At 40.4% G+C, this 27940-nt stretch overlaps 2 protein-coding genes across 6 annotated transcripts in view; both read left to right on the forward strand.

The window, feature by feature from the left end:
• The window catches only part of CCDC30 (coiled-coil domain containing 30), a 117883-nt gene that overhangs the window by 68065 nt on the left and 21878 nt on the right, over positions 1-27940 (forward strand). The window contains exon 10 of the mRNA XM_011944997.1: positions 7738-7850. Within this exon, the coding sequence (XP_011800387.1) occupies positions 7738-7850 (113 nt within the window). The remainder of the gene's footprint in view (positions 1-7737; positions 7851-27940) is intronic.
• Positions 12744-13871, forward strand: LOC105513932 (succinate dehydrogenase cytochrome b560 subunit, mitochondrial-like). 5 transcript variants are annotated; one of them, XM_011944985.1, is made up of 3 exons: positions 12760-12836; positions 12939-12998; positions 13163-13547. In XM_011944985.1, the coding sequence occupies exons 1-3, from the start codon at positions 12760-12762 to the stop codon at positions 13410-13412; spliced, it is 387 nt and encodes a 128-aa protein (XP_011800375.1). In that variant the 3' UTR covers positions 13413-13547. The 5 variants fall into 5 exon arrangements, with proteins under 5 accessions (XP_011800361.1, XP_011800362.1, XP_011800375.1 ...); XM_011944972.1 differs by having other exon boundaries at positions 12758-12998; XM_011944973.1 differs by having other exon boundaries at positions 12939-13547.

Consider the following 27940-nt stretch of genomic DNA (forward strand, 5'->3'; position numbering starts at 1 on the left):
AACAGAAATTTATTTCTTACAGTCCTAGAGGCTGGGAAGTCTAAGATTGGGATGCCAGCAGTATTGGTGTCTGATGATGTCTGCTCTCTGCTTCCAAAATGGCACTTTGTTGCTGCACCCTCTGGAGGGGAGGAACTCTGTGTCTTCACATAGTGGAAAGGACAAAAGGGTAAGAGGGGGCTCCCTTCAACTGGGAGCCCTTTTAGAAGGATGCTAATTCCATTCATGAGGACAGAGCCCTCATGACTTAATCACCTCCCAAAGGCCATATCTCTTAATATTGTTGCATTGGGAATTATGTTTCAACAGGAAATTTGGAGGGAACACCATCATTCAAACCGTGGCAAATGCATAAAAAGGATTTGACAAAATCCAACATCCATTCACTATAAATGCTGTCAGTAAACTGGAAATATGGGAAACGTCCACATCATATGTCATCAGGGACATGCAAATTAAAACAACAATGAGATGCGACTACATACCTATTAGAATGAACCAAAACCCAGAGCACTGACAACACCAAATGCTGGCAAGCATATGAAGCAATATCCTTGCACTCATTTATTGCTGGTGGGAATGCAGAATGGCACTGTCACTTTGGAAGACAGTTTGCTGGTTTTTCACAAAACTAAATGTACTCTCACTATATGATCCAGCAACCATGCTCCTTGGTATTTACCCAAAGGAGTTGAAAAAGTTATGCCTACCCAAAACCCTGCATATGGATGTTTATAGCAGCTTTATTCATAACTGCCAAAACTTGGAAGCAAGAAAAATGTCTTGCTTTGGACACCACTAAAAACTTGTAGCCCTCACTTAAAAAAGGGGTCGAAGGGACACACATGGTGGCTCACACCTGTTATTCTAGGACTTTAGGAGGCTGAGGCGGAAGGATTGCTTGAGGCCAGAAGTTCGAGACCAGCCTGAGCAACATAGTAAGACCCTGTCTCTCCAATTTTTTTTTTTAATTAGCTGGGTGGTACATGCCTGTAGTCCTAGCTACTTGGGAGGCTGAGGCGGGAGGATCACTCGAGCCTAGGAATTTGAAGCTGCACTGAGCTATGATTATACCACTGCACCCCCGCATGGGCAACAGAGCAAGACGCAAGCTCTAAAAAATAATAATGCCAGCAAGGAATGGTTTGTTAATTTTAGAAAGGCATTTGAGAGTGAGATTCTGTCTCTTAAAAAATTAAATTAAATTAAATGAGTTGAAGGAACAAATGTGGTGTATGTTGGTTCCAGAATCTAAAGAGGCAACTCCAAGCACTTGGCCTTTTCTTCCATCAACAGCCCTCACTCCTCAGGTTGAAAGCCAGTATGGAGAGTCTGCTATTCCAGATTATTCTGACTATACATTGAAGAATTAGGGAAATAGCCACTGAGGAGATTCAGAAACATACATGTAGCCATTGAATCACTGCAGACGTGTCCTAAGATACACTGTGATTTTTAACTCCATTTTTCACCTCATTTCCTTAAGGTCCACACTCTGAATTGTGAAATTAAATGGTGTTTTGGATTCCAAGGTATTAGTGTTGACTCGGAATCACTGTACTGCAGTTCCCCAAAAGTCTATATAATTCTCTTTCTCCAATGCCCAGTCACTTTGATAAGAGACTACAGGTCCTCTTTGGGGAATGTTTGGGAGAAGATCACATATTTGTGTCAGTATCACAGGGTTTTTCCTTTAGAAAACCTAGCATTCCCATCATTCTAAGGACTCTGCATCTGTGGGCTGACCCAGGCCTAGGGATTGAAAAAGAAGAGGCCATTACTTTCCATTCTTACCATTTAAGTTGGGCCTCTGTTCACCAGACCTAAGGGGTTCTATTTATTTATTTATTTACTTACTTCTTTGTTTGAAAATACATTTCAAGTAAGACTTTAATTGGCTGCCTGTATATTTTAGTCCTACAGTCATTGTTATCAATTAACTATGACAAGATAGCAATAGGTCAAACCCTTTGATTGTATCTCTGGCCCAGTTTCCTACTAACATTAATAATACTTACCTTGTATCTGGAAGTTAAGCACTGCTGCTTGACCTCTGACACTGTGTAGTACCATCATCCCCATTAAAATCAGGGAGCCATTTCAATGTTAGCACCGCCACTATTATCCTCAATAGGTTAGCATTATATAGCATTTCAAGTAATTTGGTGCTTTCTTACCAGTGTTATTTGGTAAAGCCTTGGTGAGGGGAGTATCTTTTGGATTCCCATGGTTATGAAGAGTAACTTTAAACCCACTCCAAATTTCCCATCTGCTTAAACTTTTGGATTCCTTTCTCTCCCTTATGCCAAAGAAGTTTGGCAGCTTGATATCATTTAATATAAGTCACTTTTGTGTCCAAGTTTCAGTCAATCAAAAGAGCAAAGTCACTATTTTTTTTAGAAAGGGTCTCACTCTGTCGCCCAGGCTGGAGTGCAGTAGTGCCATCATGGCTCACTGCAGCCTCAACTGCCTGGACTTAAGTGATCCTCTTGCCTCAGCCTCCCAAGTAGCTGGGACTACAGGCACGTGCAACCATGCCTGGCTATTTTTTAAATTATTATTATTGCATGTAGAGACAGAGTTTCAATATGTTGCCCAGGCTGGTCTTGAACTCCTGGGCTCAAGTGATCCACCTGCCTTGGCCTCCCAAAATGCTGGAATTACAAGCATGAGCCACTGCGCCTGGCCCAAGGTCACTCTTAGATGTTCAAATTAACACATTAAATCCTGAATGTCCAATAAGTGCATTCATATTAATAAATTCAGCCTATTTAACATTACAGTTGACTATGAACAACATGGGTTTGAACTGTGTTGGTTCACTTGTATGCAGATTCTTTTGGAAATTTTTCTGAAGATTTGCCAGAATTTGAAAAAGCTTGCAGATGAGCCACATAGCTTAGAAACATTGAAAAAGTTAGACACGTCGTGAAAGCATATATGTAGATACTATTTTATCTTTACTACCATAAAGTATACATAACTCTATTATAAAGTTAATATTTATGAAAACACACACACAAACACTTATAGACCATACATAGCATCATTTGCAGCTGAGAGAAAGGTAAATAAATATAGACACAGTATTAAATCATAACTGCATAAAATTAACTGTAGTATACACTGTACTGCTGTAATAATTTCATAGCCCCTGCCTTTTGGTATTGCAGTAAGTTTATTTATTTATTTATTTTGAGACAGATTCTCACTCTGTTGCCAAGCCAGAGTGCAGTGGTGCACTCTCGGCTCACTGCAACCTCCGCCTCCCGGATTCAAATGATTCTCCCATTTCAGACTCCCTAGTAGCTGTGATTACAGGCACCCGCCCATCACACCTGGCTAATTTTTGTATTTTTAGTAGAGGTGAGGTTTCACCATGTTGGTCAGGCTGGTCTCGAACTCCTGACCTCAGGTGATCCACCTGCCTTGGCCTGTAGTGAGTTCACATGTTGCAACTATCCTCTTAAAATGCCATGTGACACCATTCTTCTTTGCATGAGCAGTCTCCTCTCATCAGTAAATTTTGTGTTGAATTAAAAAGAGATCTCTCATGGGTCTCAAGTATTTTTCACTGTGTGTAGTGCAATACCATAAACCTTAAATTACAGCATGGGACTCATACAAAGTAGCCACTAGTGATGTCGGAAATGCTGCCAAGAAACAAAGACAAATTATGACATTACAATAAAAAGCTGAATTGCTTAATAGGTACTATAGATGAGGTCTGCAACTGTGGTTGCTCGACATTTCAAGATAAATGAATCCAACATGAGGACCATTATTAAAAAAGAAAAGCAAATTCATGAAGCTGTTGCTGCAGCTATGCTAGCAGGCTTAAAAACCATGCATTTTTTGTGCAATACCTTTTTATCCATATTGAAAATGCAGCTTTTATGTTGGTGCAGGATTTCTATAAGACATATCTATAGATTCTAATATGACTCAAGAAAAAAAGAAGTCATTATATGACAATTTAAACAAAAAGGAAAGTGAATAATTTTAAGTTAGAGAATTTAAAGCTAGCAAAGTAGCAGCTACTAGGGAAGCTGAGGTAGAAGGATCTCTTGAGACCAGGAGTTTGAGGCTCTAGTGAGATATGATTGCACCTTTGTACTCTGGCCTGGGCAACAGAGAAAGACCCAATCTCCAAAAAATAATAATGCCAGCAAAAGATGGTTTGTTAATTTTAGGAAGAGGTTTCTCTTTAAAAAGGATGGTTTGTTAATTTTAGGAAGAGGTTTAGCTTTAAAAATGTCAAGAAAACAGGAGATGCAGTTTCTGCCGACTGAGAGATAGCAGGTGAGTTCCCAGATGCCATTAAGAAAATAATTGTGACCAGGCACAGTGGCTCACTTCTGTAATCCCAACATTTTGGAAGGCTGAGGCAGGAGGATTACTTGAGGCCAGGAGTTCGAGATCAGCCTGAGCAACATAGCAAGAACTTGTCTCTAAGAAAAAAGAAAGAAAGGAAGAAAATCATTGAGGAAATAGGATATCTGCTGAACAGGTTTTGAATGCAGGTGAAAGTGCCCTATTCTGGGAAGAAAAAAAAAGTCACAAAGGACATTTATTAGTAAGGAAAATAAGTGAGCACGGATTTAAGGCAGGAAGGGAAAGGCTGACTCAACTGTTTTGTGCAGATGCAGTCGAGTTTATTGTCAGAACTGCCCTTATCTATGAAGCTTCTGATCCCCAAGCCTTGAAGGGAAAAGGTAAACAACAGCTGTCAGTCATTTGGTTGTATAAAAAGAAGGTCTGGACAACAAGAACTCGTTTTCTAGATTGATTCCATCTATGCTTTTTGCCTGAAGTCAAGAAGTACCTTGGTAACAAGGGACTGCCTTTTAAGGTTCTTTTGATGTTGGACAAATGCCCCTGGCCACCCAGAACCACATGAGTTCAACACCAAAGATGTTAAAGTGATCTACTTGCCCCCAAACACCATGTCTGTAATTCAGCCTCTAGACCGGGGTCATAAGGCCCTTTAAGGCTCATTACCATGTCTATAATTCAGCCCCAAACACCATGTCTGTAATTGAGCCTCTGGACCAGGGTCATAAGGCCCTTTAAGGCTCATTACACATGGTACTCTATGGAAAGGATTGTCAACTATGGAAGAGAACCCTGATAAAGAAGTCTGGAAGGATTGCACTACTGAAGATGCCATCACTGTTTTTGTTTGTTTGTTTTTATTTTTGTCATTTTTAGTTTATTTGTGTGGCAAGTGACAGGCATGAAGATGCCATCATTGTTATAGAAAAAGCCGTGAAAGCCATCAAACCCAAAACAACAAATTCCTGCTGGAGAGTACTATGTCCTGATGTGGGCATGACTTCACAGTATTTACAACAGAGCCTATCAGGGAAATCATGAAAAAGACTGTGGATATGGTTTTAAAAAAAAAAAAAAAGGTGGGGAGTACAAGGTTTCAATATATGAATCTTGGAGAAATTTAAGAGCAAATAGGCACCACACCCAGAGGAGGAATTACAATAAGACAACTTGATGGAGATAAGCACTTTCAAACCAGTGCCACATGATGAGGAAGAAAACAGAAAAAGCAATACTAGAAAACAAATTGACCTTAGACAATCTGGCAGAAGGATTCCAAATATCCGAGATTGCTTTTGACTTATTTTACAATATGGACCTTTCTATATGATACAGGCATTGAAACTAACACAAACAGTGAAAGAAGGATTGGTACCATATAGAAATATTTTTAGGGAAATGAAAAAGTCAAAAAGTCGAATTACACAGTGTATTTCTGTAAAGTCATACTGAGTGTGCCTGCCTCTCCTGCCTTCCCTGCCACCTTCTCCACCTCTTCCAGCTCTGCCACCCCTGAGATAACAAGATCAATTCCTCCTCTTCTCCTCCTCCTCAGCCTACTCAACATGAAGACAATGAGGATGAAAAACTTTGTGATGATCCACTTCTACTTAATGAATAGTAAATATATTTTCTCTACCTTATGATTTTCTTAATAAAATTTTATTTTCTCTAGCTTATTTTATTGCAAGAGTATAATACATGATACACATACAAAATATGTGTTAACTGCTTACATTGTTGATAAGACTTCTAGTTAACAGTAGGCTATTAGTAATTTGGTGGGGAGTCAAAAAAATCTTAATTCAGATTTTCAACTGTGTGGGGCATCAGTGCCCCTAACTCTCATGTTGTTCAAGGCTTAGGGGCACTGACTAGTGTAACTCCCTACAAATACATTCCTGCATATACTCCTAGAGTTTCTGCCAATTTAAGTTGGCAAAATCTTGCCATTCTTTCAGTATGGCTGTCCCCAAGTCAGTCCCTACACTTAACTCCAACTCACCATGGCGTGCTGGGATCCAGCTGTAGTTACAGGATTGGAGACAATGAGAAGTGGTAGTGGTATAGAGGTGGGCCTCGAGGACAATAGGCATCCCCTTACAAGGTAAGTGCCTTGGGTGAAATCATCACAGAATCTTCAAACTTAATCTCCTTAGGAGAGGAGGGACTGCTTGTGCCGGCAAGAGAGGCACTGTGGAATTTGGAGGTCCAGGGGGTTCAATGTCATTAGAGTCCTCTCAGATGTCTTCATTCTCAATTCTCAGGTTTCCATGCATTCCCACAGCCCCGTTTCTCACATAAGAGACCTGGCAAGCCTGTGAAATCAATTGGTGCTGTAATTCTGCAATCCACTTGATATTTGGGATTTGGTTTTTGGATATATTGGTCTTCTGACTACAAGAGAGAAGTTATTTTAGGACACTCATAGAAGGTCTGTGGTTCTCAGACAATGCCTTGTTCCGGTAATTAAATCCCCAAGTTGGACATTTTCTTCTAAGCTCAGTAACATGGTCAGATGTGGCTAGCCCACCTCACAATCCTTGTAGTCCTCAATTCCATTATAACATTTTTTATACCACTCATGTGGTCTTCCCAAGTACTTCATTACCAGCAACTATAAGTGATAATCAATTCTTTTGCCATGGATTCTTTTGCTAGAACTAGTGACAAGATTATATCACCTTCAAAGCTAGCCAGGTCAGATAACTAATCCCAAATTCCTAACTTTGAGTTTCTCATCACTGTAGTGACTTCTAGAACCAAATACTTTATCAGAGTTAATCAATTCAAGAGAACAGCTTTCACTTTATATACTTTAAGCTGGGAGATGTTTTTGTTTTTTTGTTTTGTTTTGTTTTGTTTGAGACAGGTTCTGGCTCTGTCACCCAGGCTGGAGTGTGGTGGCGTGATCTCAGCTCACTGCAACCTCTGCCTCCTAGGCTCAAGCCATCCTCCTACTTCAGCCTCCCAAGTAGCTGGGACTACAGGCACACACCACCACACCTGGCACATTTTTATATTTTTTTGTAGACATGGGGTTTTACCATACTGCCCAGCCTGGTCTCAAAGTCCTGAGCTCAAGCGATATGCCTGCCTCAGCCTCCCAAAATACAGGGATTATGGGTGTGAGCCACCACGCCCGGCCTTGGAAGATTTTTAATAAAGGGAATTAGATGCTTATAAAATTATTGGGAAGGCTGGGGAAGCAAAAGGCAAGGGAAATAGTCGCTGACTTTCAGGAAATCTGGAAGTACAGGAATCCCATGAAGCTACTATGATCTCAGAAGCTGGAGTGACTATAAGCTTTTTTTTTTTTTTTTTAACCAGAAAGACTTTGCATTTCTTCAACATCATACCTTTGTCAGGTCAGAGTTCTCATTATTTTCCAATGTTTTTCAGCACATCAAAAGCAACCAAGAATTGTCAGAGAAGCTGTCTAAGCTACAGCAGGAGAAGGAAGCTCTACATGAAGAATATTTGCGATTACTGAAGCTGCTTAATGTCCATGTGAGGTAAACAAAGACAAGTTCTCTTTGGAAGAAAACTATATGGAGTAGTTATTTCTTGCTCAACCAGCTCTAGGGCTAAATAGTGCGCTGCTCACTGAAGCAGCCTTTCAAGAGGGCCATCATAAAATTCCTGTGTTTCCAAAAGTGCTATCCATAGGGCTTTTCCTAGGGATGTGGGGCTTAATTTCTTCTCAAGAGAGGGAGGGAGAAGGGAATTACCATTCATTGAGCTTTGATGATATTGAACTTGTTTTTCCCCAAATACACCCTTCTCACTTGCGTTCACACTTTTTTTCACCTCACATACTTTCCTCAGCCTGAACCACCCTCTCCTCATTTAAAGAGCTGTTTTTTATTTTAGAGAATTGATACAGAATATTAGTAATATGTATATCATATAGGTGTTATATATAATATCTGTTACATATATGATACTTAAATACTCCCTCTTTCTATACATACCTACATACATACATACATATATACATATATGTATATCAGTCTAATACCATTGTCCGAAGGTAATATGACATTTGGCTTTTAGGCAGTTAATTTTTTTTTCATTTTACATATAATGAAACAACATTGCAAAAAAAAAATTCTTTTTTCAGATAGGATCTCACTCTGTCACCCAGGCTGGAGTGTAGTGGCACGATCACAACTCACTGCAGCCTCAACCTCCTGGGCTCAAGTGATCCTCCCACCTCAGTCTCCTGAGTAGATGGGACTGCAGTCACGTGCAGCCACACCCAGCTCACTTTTTAATTTTTATTTATAGAGACAGGGGTCTCACTATGTTGGCCAGGCTGGTCTCAAATTTCTGGCCTCAAGTGATCCTCCTTCCTTGGCCTCCCAAAATGCTGGGATTATAGGCAGGCGTAAGCCACTGTGCCCAGTGTAATATTTTTTTCATAATTATTTATGGCACACCTCTCAGCTGTGATCAGTATAAAATTTTTGAATGAAACAAAACTTATGCAGACATTCTCCCAAGTTCACTCCTAGTGTCTTGTCAACAAACATAATTTTATGGTTTTATTATCATAGCTTTTATAAAAGTTTTATACTGTCTTTCTCTTAATATCATCTGATAAGCATTGTGCTTTGTTGCTATAGTCTTCAAATTTGCTATTTCCATATAACTTAATATTTCATGAAGTTGATACACCCTTGCACTAACAGCAGCAGTTAAACAGGGTACAACTGCTAACAGACTAACAGAACCTAAAATTACAGTGCTCACAAATGTATACCTTATTTCAGGAATAGGGTATAATATAGAAACAGCATTAGAGGAAGAATATGCATTAGAGCCCATGTGTGTTTCACAGCAAGGTGCCCAGAGAAGTCAGGCAGCAGCTGCATTGGTGTTCCCTCTGTAAGGGCCGTGGCTGGATGTACTTCCTCTCTGAGATCAGGAACCACTCATGTGTGCACTGACCACCTCACAACCAGGGAGCCCTGGTAAAAAACCAAGTCTCAGCTGAGATTTTATTAAATACTTTTTATATTCTGTTGTTCACATAAGCATATTCCTGCCATGTAACCTGCTTCAAGAGCAAAGACTTCTTGGGGGTCTCAACGAGACCAGGTGCAAATCATCATTATCACTGTTATCAAAAAACAATGCTGATAAACTGATACAAACTGCCATGAAACAACTTGGACCTGAGGTTATGAAGCCACACACTATTTTAATCTTTCTGTTTCCCTCTGTAATATGCTTGACCAACAGTCAGTGCCAAACAGGCACTTTAGCAAAACAGTTTAGGTTAATCCTAGACCTGCTGGAATTAACTCTCACGACATAATCCTAATTTGGTTAAGAATTACTCACTGGTCTGATGGTTGAATTTTTTTATTCAAAACAATGCTGGAAAAAAATCACTTTGGTATTATATTTTTCATTTTTAAATTTATTTTTATAGAACTATAGATCCTAAAATGTGTTGACAAACATTCCGAAGTATCCTACTATTACCGGAAAGGGGTCCTGAATCCAGAACCCAATTGAGGGTTCTTGGAAATCACGCAAGAAAGAATTCAGGGCGAGTCTAAACAGTAAAGGAAAAGCAAACTTACTAAGAGAGTAAAGAAATAAAAGAATGTCTACTCCATAGACAGAGCTGCCCCGAGGGCTGCTGGCTGGCTATTTTTATGGTTGTTTCTTAATTATAAATATGGGGTGGATTATTCATGTGCTTTCTGGGAAGGGGACAGGAATTTACCAGAACTGAGGGTTCCTCTTTTTTTTAGTCTATATAGGGTAATTTCCAGATGTTGCCATGGCATTAGTAAACTGTCATGGCGCTGATGGAAGTGTCTTTTATCATGCTAATACATCCTAATTAGCATATAATGAGGAGTGAGGACGACTAGAGGTCACTTTCATTGCCATCTTGGTTTTGGCGGGTTTTGGCTGGCTTCTTTACTGTATCTTGTTTTATCACGGGGATCTTTGTGACCTGTATCTTGTGCCAACTGCCTATTTCATCCTGTGATTTAAGAATGCCTAACCTCAGCCGGACGCAGTGGCTCACGCCTGTAATCCCAGCACTTTGAGAGGCCGGGGCGGGTGGATCATGAGGTCAGGAGATCGAGACCATCCTGGCTAACACAGTGAAACCCCGTCTCTACTAAATACAAAAAATTAGCCGGGCTTGGTGGCGAGCTCCTGGCAGGAGAATGGCGTGAACCCAGGAGGCGGAGCTTGCAGTGAGTCGAGATCGCACCACTGCACTCCAGCCTGGGCGACAAAGCGAGACTAAAAAGAATGCCTAACCTCATGAGAATGCAGCCCAGCAGGTCTCATTCTCATTTTACCCAGCCCTTAGTCAACATGGAGTTACTCTGGTTCAAATGCCTCTGACACTACCAAATTCTTCTGCTTTCATTATGTAAGAGTAGCAATTTTACCACATCCTCGTTAGCATTGAGTCTAGTATTGATGGGGGACAGAGGTTCTGATGAAATTTTCCCCAATATTCTTTGTTTGAGATATAATTTGCATATAATATACGCAAAGATTTTTAAATATACAATTGGATAAGTTTTGACAAATGTTTGTGTCCATATTACCACCACCCCATTGAAGATACAGAACAGGGTCAGGCGCAGTGACTTACGCCTGTAATCCCAACACTTTGGGAGGCTGAGGTGGGCAGATTGCTTCAGCTCAGGAGTTCAAGGCCAGGCCAGACAAGATGGTGAAACCCTGTCTCTACCAAAAATACAAAAATTAGCCAGGCATGGTGGTGCACATCTGTGGTCCCAGCTACTTGGGAGGCTGAGGCAGGAGGACTACTTGAGCCCAGGAGGCAGATATTGCAGTGAGCCAAGATCATGCCACTGCACCCCAGCCTGAATGACACAGTAAGACTCTATCTCAAAAAAAAAGATACAGAATATTTCCACTGTCCCTTAAAGTCCTCTATGACCTGTTTGCAGTTGATCTGCACCTACTGCTTTTCCCACCTCCCTCCAAGTTGCCACTGTTCTGATTTCTGCCTGTCCTGGAATTTCTTCTAATTGGAATTACATTACATGTACCATAATAGGTTTGTTGCCCAATGCACACAGCAAGTCAATACACCAAGCCATTGGGTTGCAGCAGAGAAAGAGGTTTAATTGTAGAGTCATCAAATGAAGAGATGGGAGGAAACCTCAAATCCATCTCCTTGAGGAACTTAGGGTCAGGGTTTTTAAGGGTTTTGGATTGGGCCAAAATGTGAAGATGGTTAACAGGTCAAAGAGTCCAGGGTGAAGTCATGGGACAGGGAGATGAAGAAGCTAAATTCTCATGCTGATGCTGTTCCTCTCTGGGGGTCTTCAAACTGGTTGCTGGAATTTGTTTCTGAAAAACATCTTAAGCAATTCTGTTTGTTTGTTTTTTGAGACAGGATCTCACTCTCTTGCCCAAACTCTGGACTGCAGTGGCCCCATCTTGGCTCATCGCAACCTCCACCTCTCAGGCTCAAGCGATTCTCCTGCCTCAACCTCCCGAGTAGCTGGGATTACAGGCGCGCGCCACTACTGCCTGGCTAATTTTTATATTTTTAATAGAGATGGGGTTTCACCATGTTGGCTAGGCTGGTCTTGAGCTCCTGATCTCAAATGATCCACCCGCCTCAGCTTCCTATAATCCCTGCTGGGATTCTAATGTTAGAGGTCCTGTCTATAGGAACAATGGGGATGCAAATGATCAGTATCTAATGCTGTGTGACTTTTAGCAACAAGGAAGTGGACCAAAGTGAAGCCTGATTAATGCTTTATCATAATTATATTGCTGTCCAGAACCCAGCATGTACTTCCTGTCAACCTTGTTGGGGCAGCTTCATACTCTTTTGTGTCTGACTTCTTTTGTTCGACATATTCTATTATTTTTAAGTGCACTTATAGACAGAAATTACTTGTCATTTTATTTTGAATTTCTTTGTTTTTTTGTTGTTGTTTGTTTGTTTTTGAGATAGAGACTCGCTCTGTCATCCAGGATGGAGTGCAGTAGCATGATCTCAGCTCACTGCAACCTCCGCCTCCTGGGTTCAAGTGATTCTCCTGCCTCAGCCTCCCAAGTAGCTGGGACTACAGGCGTGTGCCACCATGCCCGGCTAATTTTTGTATTTTTAGTAAAGACAGGGTTTCGCCATGTTGGCCAGGCTGGTCTCAAACTCCTGAGCTCAGATGATCCACTCGCCTTGGCCTCCCAAAGTGCTGGGATTACAGGCGTGAGCCACCACACTTGACCTATTTTGAATTTCTTTGATGGCTAGTGAGGCTGAATGTTTTTCCACATTATTTGTACACAGCCTTTTAGGGTGGTGGATTCTGACCCCACTGCACATACCTGGGGTCCAACATAGATGAATAAAATAAAAACCTTTGGGCATGACTTCCGTCCAGACTGGAACCCAAGATGGCTGCGCTCTTGCTGAGACATGTTGGTCGTCATTGCCTCCGAGTCCACTTTAGCCCTCAGCTCTGTATCAGAAATGCTGTTCCTTTGGGAACCACGGCCAAAGAAGAGATGGAGCGGTTCTGGAATAAGAATATAGGTTCAAACCGTCCTGTATCTCCCCACATCACTATCTACAGTTGGTCTCTTCCCATGGTGATGTCCATCTGCCACCGTGGCACTGGTATTGCTTTGAGTGCAGGGGTCTCTCTTTTTGGCATGTCGGCCCTGTTACTCCCTGGGAACTTTGAGTCTTATTTGGAACTCGTGAAGTCCCTGTGTCTGGGGCTAGCACTGATCCACACAGCTAAGTTTGCACTCATCTCCCCTCTCATGTATCATACCTGGAATGGGATCCGACACTTGATGTGGGACCTAGGAAAAGGCCTGAAGATTCCCCAGCTATACCAGTCCGGAGTGGTTGTCCCGGTTCTTACCGTGTTGTCCTCTATTGGGCTGGCAGCCATGTGAGGAATGGAGGTTCCCAGCATCATCTTCCTATACCTTATTACATTCATCCATCTTTCTGTTTTTCATTCTTATCTCCAGCCTGGGAAAAGTTCTCCTTATTTATTCAGATCCTTTTGTATTTTCAGATCCCCTTGGAGCAGTAGAGTACCTTGTAGACCGTAATAGTGGAAAAGGGTCTAGTTTTCCCCTTGTTTCTAAAGATGCGGTGGCTGTAAAAACTCCCCTTTTTTGCCCACAGCTTGCCAGCTCTCGGCCTAGAAGCAGTTATTCTGTCTCCATATTGGGCTTTGATTTGTGCCGAGGGTCAGCTTTTGGCTCCTTCTTCCCTGAGACAGTGGAAACAATGACAACTCTGTGGCTTCTGCCCTGGGGACTGGGGGTGAGGCTTTGGGTGCCACTGCCTGTGGGTTGCTGGCTTAAAGGACAATTCTGTTCATTGGTGAGAACCCAGGCCATTAACACCTACACAGTGTTATTGAAAGAAGAGAGGTGGGGATGGAGGGGAATTAGTCTGTCCCAGTTAGAGGGAGATAAAGAGGGCTAGTTAGTTCTTGGAGCAGCTGCTTTTGACACAAGAAGATCTAGAAAATTATTGAACATATTAATGGTTATTTCTTTTTCTTGGATTTCCAGAAAAGCCTCTTAATTTTGTGCTTTCTCATCGAAGTCATGTACCCTTTTTTTCTGAAACTGAATTAAAATACTCATTTTAAAAAAAAAAAAAAACCTTTGGGCATAAGGTCTGTGGATCAACACTTTTCTAAAAGCATCCTTGTGTGATTCTAATGTGCATCCGAGGTTGAAAACTATATTTAGGAAAGAAAATGGAAGGAATTATTGAAACTCTACATTTATTTTTGTTTTCATTTCCCTGATCCCAGTCCCGACTTTCACAGACAATGGTTATTTTTTATATTTTCTCTACCACTTTTCCAGAGAAACAATTCCCTTGCTTTTTTCAAATCAAAGTATAGACAACCTGGTTTTATTTAAACACAAGCTAAAAGTTGTTCCTAAATATTAAAACGTAAATATTGTGCCACCTCATAAAATTAATAGTTAACAAAGCCAAAAACAAGCGTAGAAAATCTACATATTCTTCGGGCAAGACAGCCAACAGAACTTCAGACTGAACCAATAGTTGTGACAAATTGCCAGCAATGACAAGGGAAGCTCTAAGTTCTCACCAGCTGTACTGCATCAGCATGCTTTCCAAACCATGTGTAACACTACAGAGAGTACCCTTAATATCAAATAATAGGAGAATAATTAGGTGAAGTATAATGTAGTCACTTAACAGGACATAATACAGCTGTAAAGGATGATGGCTGTGAATATTAGATAACAATGTGGGGAAATGCTTATAATGTAGTAAGTGAAAAGAGCATACAATAAACATTTTGATGTAGACAATGTTTAAACAAAAGATACTTATAAAAGGAATTAGAAGGAAACGCAATATCATAGTACTGGTCATCTTGGGAGTTGGGGATTTTCCCAAACTTTCTGTAATTAATTATTTTAAATAACAAATTGGCCTGGCATGGTGGCTCATGCCTGTAATCCCAGCACTTTCAGAGGCCAAGACAGAAGGATCACTTGAACCTAGGAGTTGGAGACCAGCCTAGGGAACAGAGTGAGATCTCGTTTCTACCAAAAAAAATTTAAGGAATAAATTTATGTTTTTAATAACCCAAATGGCAGAATAAGAGAGTAGCTGTGTGGCATGAGAAGTTAGAGACTTGGGTTTTAATATTCCAGTACAGGATAGGTGAAAGAAATTCCAGAAGTGTAACACCCAATGGGGTTCTACTTGCCCACTGCCTAGACAGAGCTGATTTATCAAGACAGAGGAATTGCAAGACAGAAAGAGATTAATTCATGCAGAGTCAGCTGTATGGGAGACCAGAGTTTTATTACTCAAATCAGTCTCCCCAAAAATTTGATGATTGGGGTTTTTAAGGATAATTTGGTCGGTCAGGGGTTAGAAAGCAGGGAGTGTTGACTGATCAGGTCGAAGATTAAATCACAGAAAGTTGAAGCTGTCCTCTAGCACTGAGTCAGCTCCTGGGTGGGAGCCACAAGACCACATGATCCAGTTTATCCATCTAGGTGGCATCAGCTGGTGCACCTCAACACAGGATCTGCAAAATATCTCAAGCACTGATCTCAGGTTTACAACAGTGACTCCTAAACCATAATTTCTCATCTTGTGGCTAATTTGTTAGTCCTGCAAAGGCAGGTTAGTCCCCAGGCAAGAAGGGGGTTTGTTTTGGGAAAGGGCCGTTATCAAGTTTGTTTTGAAGTTAAACTATAAACTAAGTTTCTCCCAAAGTTAGTTGGGTCTACACTAGGAATGAACAAGAACAGCTTGGAGGTTAGAAGCAAGATGGAGTTAGTAGGTCAGATCTCTTTCACTATCATAATTTCTTCAGTTATAATTTTTGCAAAAACAGTTTCAGAAGTACATGTTGTATTATAAATGATGTCAAAACATCAGAGCAACTGTGAACAGCTGGGAAACCCAGAGGATGGCAGGTACACTGCTGGATCTTACATCTCTGAAGCTATAGACTGGAGGATGTTGAAAACCAGTGATATCTTTTTTTTTTTTTTTTTTTTGAGAAGGATTTTTGCTCTTGTTGCCCAGGCTGGAGTGCAATGGTGCCATCTCAGCTCACCACAACCTCCGCCTCCCAGGTTCAAGCGATTCTTCTGCCTCAGCCTCCCAAGTAGCTGGAATTACAGGCATGCAGCACCATGCCCAGCTAATTTTGTATTTTTAGTAGAGACAGGATTTCTCCATGTTAGTCAGGCTGGTCTAGAACTCCTGACCTCAGGTGATCCACCTGCTTCGGCCTCCCAAAGTGCTGGGATTACAAGCATGAGCCATCGCGCCTGGCCAAAAATCAGTGATATCTTTTACCAAACGTTCCCAGTAAAAAGGAGAAGGCAAACAGTTATGAAGTGTACCTTTTTGTAAAGAATACCTCCTTGTAAAGAATCTAAGTCACAGCTGTGGTAATTATGAACACAGTCTGCAAAAGTATGTGCCTCATATGTAGCAGGTGCTGATGGTGGCTCAATGGATCAAAAGCCTAGGCTCCCTCTATCTTGTTATTGCTTCAACATCTGTAACATGTTGCCTGTATCCACATAGTTCAAAGTAATTCATTACCATACCCACATTTCAGCCAGTAAGAAAGAAAGAGGGGAAGGCAAGGGCATTCCATGTTCCTTTAAGGCACACTACTTCCATTCACATTCTGTTGGCCAGAATTTACTTACATGGCTTCATCTAACTGCGATAACTCATCCTATGCTGAGTAATATTCTGTTGGCCAGAACTCACTTACATGGCCTCATAAAACTGAAAGGAAAGCCAGAAAATGTAGTTCCTATGCTGAGTAAACCAGTGCCCAGCAAAAAATAATTGGGGTATATAATGTAGAAGAAGGAGAAATTGGATTGGGTACAAGCCCAGCAGTCAGTCACTCCCGCATACACTGACAAGCAAGCTATATCTAGCTTTGTATACATGCCTCTGGCCTACAGGAAGCCAAACTGCTCAGTTTGGTATCTGACTAAATTAATCTCTTTAGGGAAAAACATGCAAAATGATTCTTTCATGTACGCTTAGCAAATAGGAGAAAGAGGAGGACTATTTTGGAAAATGGAGGAGTCTTGCAAAACGACATTTAAGGGTAAGACATAACTTTGCAGGGTCCAAGGGAAAACTTCTCCTTTACCCTCTGAAGGTTCACTGAAAAATCAACCAACAAAAGGCAGATAAATAGGAGAAATAGTATGCAAATCTATTAATGTGCATGGGGGAGAACCACATAAAGATTACCCCAGTCTCCAATGAGGTATAGAAGCTTATACACCATCTTGAGATTACAGAAAGAATGGGGGCTTAGATCATTAGTTATGGGAAGGGGAGAAGAGGAGGCCTCCCTAGCAAAGGTGGTCTTGTTATACAGATGAAACCTCACAGGTATTATAGCAACGCCAGAGAGAATAGATGGTCAATATTGCTTTCATACCTTTAAAGGTTTCAGGCTCTCAGTTAATCTTTCCTAGATCTGACAAGGGAAGGAAGGCCCTCAGAGAAAGCCTGTCTGAACATATTCTCTATAGATGCAAATCCCCGCCCCCCATCCGCCTGCTCCCACAAAAGACAACTTTTCAGCTATTCTTGTATTTCCCGTCATTCTGAATAGGTATCTTGAAATACGTCAAGGAAATACACTTTGGAGTGAAATATTTTAGTTTTCTTCAACTTATAAGGATATAGGATTCCCTTGTTCTTCCATACCAGTTTAACTAAAATTAGCATCTAGATAAGTCTGCTTTGTTCTTCCAATCCCATCTGGTTGTACAAAACGAAGTGTATCTCATCAGGAGAAATCAGGGATATCTGTTTGCCTACCTTTGTTAGTATTATAGCAGTAGGGTATGATGGAAAGATCATAGGCTCTGGGGTCAGATTCTTTTCTTTAGAATAGCTTCTTTTAAATAACTTCTCGGGAACTAAATGATAAAAACCTATGAACACAAAGAGGGAAACAAGAGATACTGAGGTCTGCTTGAGGAGTAGGGGAAGAGAGAGAGGAGTAGAAAAGAACTATTGGGTACCGGGCTCAATACCTGAGTGATGAAATAATATGTGCAATAAACCCCTGTAACACATTTTTACCTGTGTAATCAACCTTCACATGTACCCCCAAACCTAAAATAAAATAAAATTAAAAAGTTTTTATAAAACTAGAAAACACCAGTAACCTTGAACTACAATATTTGAGGAAGAGCTGCCTGCAGGGAAGTTCAAACGAGTGTGGGGAAATATCTACAGACCTCTGTGGCTCAAGATCTCAAATAAATCAGGCAGAGCACAGTTATTCAAAGTATGTGGGACAATATGAGGGGGGAAAAAAAAAAAAGTAACTTGTCTGTCAGGAATCTCCAAGACTCCCCTCAGGTTTGATGACTCCCTAGAATGAAGTGCAAAACTCAGAAAAACAGCTATGGTTATGGTTTATTACAGTGAAAGGATATAGATTAAAATCAGCTAAGGAAAAAGGCACACAGCTCACAGATCTCAAGGGAATACTTACTTATGTTATCCATCTATTACAAAGGATATTACAAATGATACAGATGAACGGCCAGGTGGAAGAGATGAACAGAGCGTCCCTTCCCATGAAGGTGCTTGGAGCTTCTGTGCCCTCTGTGGGTGCACCACCCTCCAGGAACCTGTGTTCAGCTATTTGGAAGTCCCCCAAACCCAGTCCTTTCAGGCTTTTTTGAAAGCTTCATGAGGTGGTCATTGTCAACCTAAAGGGAAGAAGCTGAGGCAAAATTAATATAAGTAGAGAGTTTATTTGATCCAGGCTTAGGGATTGCAACCCAGGAGCATAGATTCAAGTTGCCCTGAATATACAATCTGATTAGCAGAAGTTACAAGTGGATTTTTAAACAAAAATTGTATTTTTAATTTTTATAGGTACATAGTAGGTATGGATATTTATGCAGTACATGAGATGTTTTGATACAGGCATACAATGAGTAATAATCACATCATGGAGAATGGGTACTCATCCCCTCAAGCATTTGCATTACAAAGAATGTGATTCTTTTGGTTTTTCTTTCTTTTTCTTTTCTTTTTTCTTTCTTTCTTTCTTTTTTTTTTTTCTTCTTCAGGATCTTGCTTTGTTGCCCAGGCTGGGAGTGCAGTGGCACAATCTCAGCTCACTGCAGCCTTGACCTCCCGGGCTCAAGTGATCCTTCCACTTCAGCCTCCACAGTAGCTGGGACTACAGGCATGTGCCACCACACCTGGCTAATTGTGTTTATTTTATTTTATTTTATTTTACTTTATTTTTTGAGATGGAGTCTTGCTGTGTGCCCAGGCTGGAGTGCAGTGGCGTGATCTGTGCTCACTTCAAGCTCCACCTCCCGGGTTCATGCCATTCTTCTGCCTCAGCCTCCGGAGTAGCTGGGACTACAGGCACCTGCCACCATGCCCGGCTAATTTTTTGTATTTTTAATAGAGACGGGATTTCACTGTGTTAGCCAGGATGGTCTCTATCTCCTGACCTTGTGATCTGCCCGTCCCGGCCTCCCAAAGTTCTGGGATTACGGGCTTGAGCCACTGCGCCCAGCCTAATTTTGTTTATTTTTGTAGAGTCAAGGTCTTACTATGTTGCCCAGGCTGGTCTCAAACCTGTGTGCTCAAGCGATTCTCCTGCCTCACCCTCCTAAAGTGCTGGGATTACAGGCGTGAGCTGCTGCAACTGGTCTGTTTCTTTAGTTATTTTTAAATGTACAATTTTTTTTAAAAAAGTACAATTATTATTGACTATAGTCTTATTCATTGTTTATTTTTTATAGTTAAAGAACTATTTTTTTATAGTTATACCCATTAACCATCCCCACCTCCCCCCCATTCCCCCACTACTCTTCCCAGCCTCTGGTAACCATCCTTGTACTCTCTATCTCCATGAGTGGAATTGTCTTGATTTTTAGATCCCACAAATAAATGAGAACGTGTGATGTTTGTCTTTCTGTGCATGGCTTATTTCACTTAGCATAATGACCTCCAGTTCCATCCATGTTGTTGCAAATTACAGGATCTCATTCTTTTTTATGGCTGAATAGTATTCCATTGTGTATAGTACCATATTTTCTTTATTTATCTGTTGGTGGACATTTAGGTTGCTTCCAAATGTTGGCTATTGTGAACAGTGCTGCAACAAACATGGGAGTGCAGATATCTCTTCGATATACTGATTTCCTTTCTTTTGGGTATATAGTCCTCAGCGGGATTGCTCAAATGTATGATAGCTCAGTTTTTAGGTTTTATTGTTTTTTGTTTTTGGAACAGCAGTCTTGCACCATCTTGGTTCACTGCAACCTCTGCCTCCCAGGCTCAAGCAATTCTTCTGCTTCAGCCTCCTGAGTAGCTGGGATTATGAGCTTACTTATGCACCACCACACCTGGCTTTTTTTTTTTTTTTTCCTTTGTATTTTTAGTAGAGACGGGATTTCGCCATGCTGGCCAGGCTGGTCTTGAACTCCTGAAATGATCCGCCCACCTTGGCCTACCAAAGTGCTAGGATTACAGGCATGAGCCACAACACCCAGCCTCAATTTTTAGTTCTTTGAGGGACCTCCAAGATGTTCTCCATAGTGGTTGTACTAATTTACATTCCCATTAATGGTGTACGAGGGTTCCCCCACATCCTTGTCAGCATTTGTCATTGCCTGTCTTTTAGATAAAAGCCATTTTAACTGGGGTGAAATGACCTCTCATTGTAGTTTTAATTTGCATTTCTCTGATAATCAATGATGTTGAGCACCTTTTCATATGCCTGTTTGCCATTTGTATGTTTTCTTTTCAGAAATGTGTATTCAAATATTTTGACCATTTTAAAATCAGATTATTGGATTTTTTTCCTACAGAGTTGTCTGAGTTCCTTATATATTCTGATTATTAATCCCTCATCAGATGAGTATTTTGCAAATATTTTCCCCATTCTGTGGGTTGTCACTTCACTTTGTTGATTGTTTCCTTTTAACTTGATGTGATTCCATTTGTCCATTTTTGCTTTGGCTGCCTGCACTTGTAGGGTATTACTCAAGAAATTTTCGCACAGACCAATATCCTGCAGAATTTCCCCAGTGTTTTCTTATAGTACTCTCATACTTTGAGGTCTTAGATTTAAGTCCTTAATCCATTTTGATTTGATTTTTGTATGTTGTGAGAGACAGGGATCTAGTTTTATTTTTCTGCATATGGATATCCAGTTTTCCCAGCACCATTTATTGAAGAGACTATCTTTTCCCTGGTGGATGTTCTTGGCACTTTTGTCAAAAATGAGTTCACTGTAGGTGTGTGGATTTGTTTCTGGGTTCTCTATTCTGTTCCATTGGTCTATGTGTCTATTTTTATGCCAGTACCGTACCATTTTGGTTATCGTAGCTCTGTGTATAATTTGAAGCCATGTAATGTAATTTCTCCATTTTGTTCTTTATGCTTAGGATATCTTTGGCTATTCCTTTGTGGTTTCATATAAATTTTAGGATAGTTTTTTCTGTTTCTGTGAAGAATGTCGTTGGTATTTTGATAGGGATTGCATTGAATCTGTAGATTGCTTTTGGTAATATGCACATTTTAACAATATCGATTCTTCCAATCCAAGAATATGGAATATCTTTCTATTCTTTGGTGTCCTTCAATTTCTTTCATTAGTGTTTTATAGCTTTCAGTGTAGAGATCTTTCACTTTGTTGGTTAAGCTAATTCGTAGGTATTTAATTTTATGTCTGGCTATTGTAAATGGAATCGCTTTTTAATTTCTTTTTCAGAATGTTCCCTGTTGGCATATAAAAATGCCACGGATTTTTGTATGTTGATTTTGTATTCTGCAACTTTACTGAATTTATTTATGAGTTCTAGTACTTCTTTAGTGGTGTCTTTAGGTTTTTCCAAATATAAAATTATATCATCTGCAAACAAGAATAATTTGACTTCTTCTTTTGCAATTTGGATGTCCTTTCTTTCTTTCTCTTGTCTGATTGCTTGAGTTAGGACTTTCAGTACTATGTTGAATAACAGCGGTGAAAGTGCATGTCCTTGTCGTGTTCCAGATCTTCGAGGAAAATCTTTAATTTTTCCCAAATTCAGTATGACACAAGCTGTAGATCTGTCATATTTGGCTTTTATTATTCTGAGGTATGTTTCTTCTGTCCCCAGTTTCTTGAGAGTTTTCATCATGAAGGGATGTTGAATTTTATCAAATGCTTTTCCAGCATCAATTGAAATCATATGGTTTTTGTCCTGTTGATATGATGTATCACATCATTTGTCCTTCTGTTGATATAATGTATCACATTGACTGATTTGTGTATGTTGAACCATCCTTGCTTCCCAGGGATAACTCCCACATGGTGATCTTTTTCATGTATTGTTGAATTCCATTCGCTAGGTTTTTCATTTGTTTGTTTTGAGACAGGGTCTCACCCTGTCACCCAGACTGGAGTGCAATGGTGTGATCCTGGCTCACTGCAAACTCCACCTCCCAGGCCCAAGTGATCCTCCCACCTCAGCCTCCTGTGTAGCTGAGACCACAGGCATACACCATGATGCCCAACTTTTTGTAGAGATGGAGTCTTGCTATGTTATCCAAACTGGTCTCAAACTCCTGAGGTCAAGCTATCCTTCTGCCTCAGCCTTCCAAAGTGTTGGGATTACAGACATAAGCCCACCACATACAGCTGGTTTGCTACTATTTTGTTAAGGATTTTTGTATCAATATTCATCAGTGATACTGGCCGGCAGTTTTCTGTTTTGTATGTGTCTTTGTCTGGTTTTGGTATGAGGATAATACTGGCCTTGTAGAATGAGTTGGGAAATATTTCCTTCACCTCTATTTTTCAAAATAGTTTGAGTAGGATTGGTATTATTTCTTTAAATGTTTGGTAGAATCAGCAGTGAAGCCATTGGGTTCTGGCCTTTTCTTTCCTGGAGGACTTTTTTTTATGGCTTTGATCTCATTATTTGTTATTGGTCTGTTCAGGTTCTAGATTTCTTCATGGTTCAATCTTTGTTATGTTGTATGTGTTTAGGAGTTTGTTCATTTCTTCTAGGTTTTCCAATTTACTGAATTTAGTTGCTCATAATAGCCACTAATGATCCTTTGAATTTCTGTGGTATTAGCTGTAATATCTCATTTTTTGTCCCTGATTTTATTTATTTGGATCTTCTCTTTTTCTTAGCCTACTAAAGGTTTGTTGGTTTTGTTTAATTTTAAAAAAAACAACTTTTTGTTTCATTGATCTTTTGTATTGTTTTCTTCATTTCAATTTCATTATTTCTGCTCTGATCTTTATGATTTCTTTTCTTCTACTAATTTGGGATTTCATTTGCTCTTGTTTCTTGTTCTTTAAGATGCATCATTAAATTGCTTTTTGCAGTTTTTTTTTTTTTTTTTAGGTAGGCACTTACAGCTATAAACTTACTGCTTTTGCTGTATCCCATAGGTTTTGGTATGTTGTGTTTTCATTATCATTCGATTCAAGAAATTTTTCAATTTCCTTCTTAGTTTTTTCATTGACCCACTGGTCATTCAGGAGCATATTGTTTAATTTCCATGTATTGGTATAGTTTCCAAAATTCCTCTTGTTATTTATTTCTAGTTTTATTCTGTTGTGGTCAGAGAAGATGCTTGATATTATTCAGTTTTTTGAATGTTTTAATACTTGTTTCATGACCTGATGGTTTATCTTTGAGAATGATACATATACTGAGGAGAAGAAGGTGTATTCTACAGCCATTGGATAACATGTTCTGTAAATATCTATTAGGTCCATTTGGTCTATAATGCAGATTATATCCAATATTTCTTTGTTGACTTTCTGTCTGGAAAATCTATCCAATGCTGAAAGTGAGGTGTTGAAGTCTCCCCCTGTTGTTGTATTGAGATCTCTCTCATTAGCTCTAATAATACTCACTTTATATATCTGGATGCTCCAGTGTTGGGTGTATATATATATTTACAATTGTTATATCCTCTTGCTAAATTGACCCCTTTATTATTATATAATGACCTTTTGGTCTCTTCTTACAGTTTTTGTTTTGAAATCTATTTTGTCTGATATAAGTATAGCTACTTCTGCTCTTTTTTGGTTTCCATTGGCATGGAATCTTTTTCCATCCCTTTGTTTCCAGTCTATTTGTATCTTTATAGATAAAATGTCCTTCTTGTAGAAAACGGATCATTGGGTCTTGTTTTTTAATCTATTCAGCCAGTCTATGTCTTTTGATTGGAAGGTTTAGTCTATTTACATTCAATGTTATGATTGATAAGTAAGGACTTAATACTCCTGATGTTTTCTTATTTGTTTTCTGGTTTTCTGTAGCCTTCTCTTCCTTCTTCCTTTCCTTCCTGTCTTTCTTTTAGTGAAGGTGATTTTCTCTGTGATATGATTTATTTATTTCTTTTTATTTTTTGTATATATGTTGTATTTTTTTTTTTTGGTTTGAGGTTACCATGAGGCTTGCAAATACTATCTGATATGATTTTGCTGTGTCCACAGCCAAATGTCAACTTGAACTTTATCTCCCAGAATTGCCATATGTTGTGTGAGAGACCCAAGGGGAGGTAACTGAATCATGGGGGCCAGTCTTTACCGTGCTATTCTTGTGATAGTGGATAAGACTCACGAGATCTGATGTGTTTATCAGGGATTACCACTTTTGCTTCTTCCCCATTTTCTCTTGCCACTGCCATGTAAGAAGTCCCTTTCACTCCCGTCATTATTCTGAGGCCTCCCCAGCCATGTGGAACTGTAATTCCAATTAAACCTCTTTTTGTTCCCAGTTTTGGGTATGTCTTTATCAGCAGTGTGAAAACGAACTAATACCAGTACCAGTAGAGTGGGGCATTGCTGAAAAGATACCCAAAAATGTGGAAGCGACTTTGGAAGTGGGTAACAGGCAGAGGTTGGAACAATCTGGATGACTCAGAAGAAGATACGAAAATGTGGGAAAGTTTGGAACCTCCTAGAGACTTGTTGAATGGCTTTGACAAAAAATGCTGATAGTGATATGAACAATATGGTCCAGGGTGAGATGGTCTCATATGGAGATGAGAAACTTGTGGGGAACTGGAGCAAAGGTGATTCTTGTTATGTTGTGGCAAAGAGACTAGCACCATTTTGCCCTTGCCCTAGAGATTTGTGGAACTTTGAACTTGAGAGAGATGATTTAGGGTATCTGGTGGAAGAAACTTCTAAGCAGCAAAGCATTCAAAAGGTGACTTGGGTGCTGTTAAAAGCATTTCATTTTAAAAGGAAAATGGAGCATAAAAATTCAGAAAATTTGCAGCCTGACGATGCAATAGAAAAGAAAAACCTGGGAGGCTGGGGCAGGAGAATCACTGGAACCCGGGAGATGGAGGTTGCAGTGAGCCAAGATTGTGCCACTGCACTCCAGTCCGGCGACAGAGCGAGACTCCATCTCAAAAAAAAAGAAAGGAAAAAGAAAAACCCTTTTTTTTTTTTTTTTTTTTGAGGCGGAGTCTCGCTTCGTCCCCCAGACCAGAGTGCAGTGGCCGGATCTCAGCTCACTGCAAGCTCCGCCTCCCTGGTTTGCGCCATTCTCCTGCCTCAGCCTCCCGAGTAGCGGGGACTACAGGCGCCCGCTACCGCGCCCGGCTAGTTTTTTGTATTTTTTAGTAGAGACGGGGTTTCACCATGTTAGCCAGGATGGTCTCGATCTCCTGACCTCGTGATCCGCCCGTCTCGGCCTCCCAAAGTGCTGGGATTACAGGCTTGAGCCACCGCGCCCGGCCAGAAAAACCCATTTTTGAGGAGAAATTTAAGCTGGCTGCAGAAATGTGCATAAGTAGCAAGAAGCCTAATGTTAATCCCCAAGACCATGGGGAAAATGTCTCCAGACCACGTCAGACCTTCACAGCAGACCCTTCCATCACAGGCCCAGAGGCCCAGGAGGAAAAAGTGGTTTCATGGGCTGGTCCCAGGGTCCCCATACTATGTGCAGCCTAGGGACTTGGTGCCCTGTGTCCCAGCCACTCCAGCTGTGGCTGAAAGGGGCCAACGTAGTACTTGGGCTGTAGCTTCAGAAGGCAGAAGTTCCAAGCTTTGACAGCTTCCACGTGGTGTTGAGCCTGTGGGTGCACAGAAGTCAAGAATTCAGGTTTGGGAACCTCCACCTAGATTTCAGAAAATGTATGGAAATGCCTGGATGCCTAGGCAAAAGTTTGCTGCAGGGGTAGGAACCTCTGCTAGGGTAGTGTGGAAGGGAAATATGGGGTTGGAGCCCCCACACAGAGTCCCTACTGGGGCACTGCCTAGTGGGGCTGTGAGAAGAGGGCCACAATCCTCCAGAACCCAGAATTGTTGATCCACTGGCAGTTTGCACCATATGCCTGGAAAAGCCACAGACACTCAATGCCAGCCCATATAAGCAGCCAGGAGGGAGGCTATACCCTGCAAAGTCACAGGGATGGAACTGCCCAAGACCATGGAAACCCACTTTTGCATCAGTTTGACCTGGATGTGAGACCTGGAGTCACAGGAAACCATTTTGGAACTTTAAAATTGACTGCCTCACTGGATTTCAGACTTGCATGGGCCCTGTAACCCCTTTGTTTTAGCCAATTTCTCCCATTTGGAATGCTGTATTTACCCAATACCTGTACCCCTATTGTATCTAGCAAGTAATAGGCTTGCTTTTGATTTTACAGGCTCATAGGCGGAAGGGACTTGCCTTGTTTCCGATGACACTTTGGACTGTGGACTTTTGGATTAATGCTGAAATGAGTGAAGACTTTTAGGGACTGTTGGCAAGGCATGATTGGTTTTGAAATGTCATGACATGAGATTTTGAGGGGCCTGGGTGGAATGATAGGGTTTGGCTGTGTCCCCACCAAATCTCATCTTGAATTTTATCCCAAAATTCCCACATGTTGTGGGAGGGACCTGGGGGAGGTAATTGAATCATGGGGGCCGGTATTTCCCATACTATTCTCATGATAGTGACTAAGTCTCATGAGATCTGATGGGTTTATCAGGGGTTGCCATTTTTGCTTCTTCCCCATTTTCTCTTGCTACTGCCATGTAAGAAGTACTTTTCACTCCCCACCATGATTCTGAGGCCTCCCCAGCTGTGTGGAACTGTAAGTCCAATTAAACCTCTTTTTGTTCCCAGTTTTGGGTATGTATTTATCAGCAGTTTGAAAGTGAACTAATACACTATCTTATAGCTCATTATTTTAACGTGATTACAACTTAACATGGTTTGCATAAACAAAGAAGGAAAAAGAAAACTAATACTCTATACCTTAACTTTATCCCTCCACTTCTAAACTTTTAGTTCTTTCTATTTATATCTTATTGTACTGTCTATGTCTTGAAAATTGTTGTAGTCATTATTTTTTATTGCTTTATTGGTTAGTCTTTCTGCTTAAGAGTAGTTTACACATCACAGTTACAATGCTATATTTTGTAGTTTTCTATTTACTTACTGTTACCAGTGAGTCTTATACCTTCAGATGATTTCTTATTAGTCATTAACGTGCTTTGCTTTCTGACTGAAGTACTCCCTTTAGCATTTCTTGTAGGACAGAGCCAGTGTTGATGAAATCCCTCAGCTTTTGTTTGTCTGGGAAAGTATTTATTTCCCCTTCATGCCCCTTTATGCTTGAAGGATATTTTCACTGGATATACTATTCTAGGGTAAAAGTTTTTTCCTTCAGCACTTTAAATATGTCATGCCACTCTCTCATGGCCTGTAAGGCTTCCACTGAAAAGTCTGCTGCCAGACATATTGGAGCTCTATTGTATGTAATTTGTTTCTTTTCTCTTGCTGCTTTTAGGATCCTTTATTTTTGACCTTTGGGAGTTTGATTATTAAATGCCTTGAGGTAATCTTTGGGTTAAATCTTCTTGTTGTTCTATAACCTTCTTGTACTTGGATATTGATATCTTTCTCTAGGTTTGGGAAGTTCTCTGTTATTATCCCCTTGAATAAACTTCCTACTCCTATTTCTTTTTCTTTTTTTTTCTTTTTTTTTTTTTTTTTTGAGATGCAGTCTCACTCTGTCACCCAGGCTGGAGTGCAGTGGCATGATCTCGGCTCACTGCAA

The sequence above is a fragment of the Colobus angolensis genome, unplaced genomic scaffold (genome assembly GCF_000951035.1).
Source record: "Colobus angolensis palliatus isolate OR3802 unplaced genomic scaffold, Cang.pa_1.0 Scaffold106, whole genome shotgun sequence".
NCBI lineage: Eukaryota > Metazoa > Chordata > Mammalia > Primates > Cercopithecidae > Colobus > Colobus angolensis.